The following is an 850-nucleotide window of genomic DNA, read 5'->3' as shown; positions in this document are numbered from 1 at the left end:
CAGCATTCGAATGGCTGCACTCTGCCTGTCTCTGTTTTCCGAAGCTTATAATTATTTGTATCGCGCTGAGAATACACCTTGGTTTTGCCACTCATTCTGTTGTCCGCTACACGCAGTGTTGCGACCCAAACGTACCTCCAATAACTTATCTCGTTCAGGCTAAAAAACAAACCCATTATTGATAACAGAAGGGCCAAATTTTGTCTTATCAAGCAGCTTACTACAGATCGGGGATGCTTTAGGCCGCATTTGACTTTCGAGCTGCTTTTGCTGCAGCCATAAAGACGCCCGGATTTACGCTGCCAAAATTGATTTTGTGCGTTTGGTATACGTTCCGCAGGATAGTGCAAACTGTGGTGCACGGATTTTGGACATCCTTGATTTTCCGCACCATCCGGCTGATAAGCTTGCTTCAGATATGGAGACAAATGAGAATTATTACACTCTACTTATGGCTTCAAAGGAGTCAGCTTGAACCTCTGCGAGTGAGTAGAGGCGACCCCAAACTTACATCCTTCGTCAGTAGTAATTTCTACTTCGTTTGCGATCGGAGGTAACCGGACGTGTATGAGTATTGGTTGCAACATTTGCATGCGTTTGTTCTCATCAAAATTAGTGATGCACTGTGATTTGCCGTCAAAGTAGGAGACTGAACCAGCTTGTTGATAAGCCTTATTCATCACCTCCAGCCAAACCAGAGGACGACTAGGTATCTCCAAACTGCTGCTACTTATTTCCCATATTTCCAACTCCTGGTTGCCCGGAGTTTCATGGCACTGACAATCAGCTACCATTCAGAGGCGGTTCCATCCCTAGGTATTGGCTCCATCAAAGAGGGAGGAGAAATTCA

The 850-nt window shown here is 45.3% G+C and overlaps 1 protein-coding gene across 1 annotated transcript; it reads right to left on the bottom strand.

Annotated features, from left to right (window-relative positions):
• Positions 1-512: 512 nt before the first annotated feature.
• T265_15890 (hypothetical protein) lies at positions 513-794 on the bottom strand (the record flags this gene model as incomplete). The annotated part of the gene is made up of 1 exon (XM_009179301.1): positions 513-794. A coding segment is annotated over one exon (282 nt), but the record flags the coding sequence as incomplete, so codon positions are not given.
• Positions 795-850: the final 56 nt, after the last annotated feature.

This window comes from Opisthorchis viverrini (assembly GCF_000715545.1).
Source record: "Opisthorchis viverrini unplaced genomic scaffold opera_v5_1727, whole genome shotgun sequence".
Taxonomy (NCBI): Eukaryota; Metazoa; Platyhelminthes; class Trematoda; order Opisthorchiida; family Opisthorchiidae; genus Opisthorchis; species Opisthorchis viverrini.
This window is presented reverse-complemented; position numbering and strand designations above follow the sequence as displayed.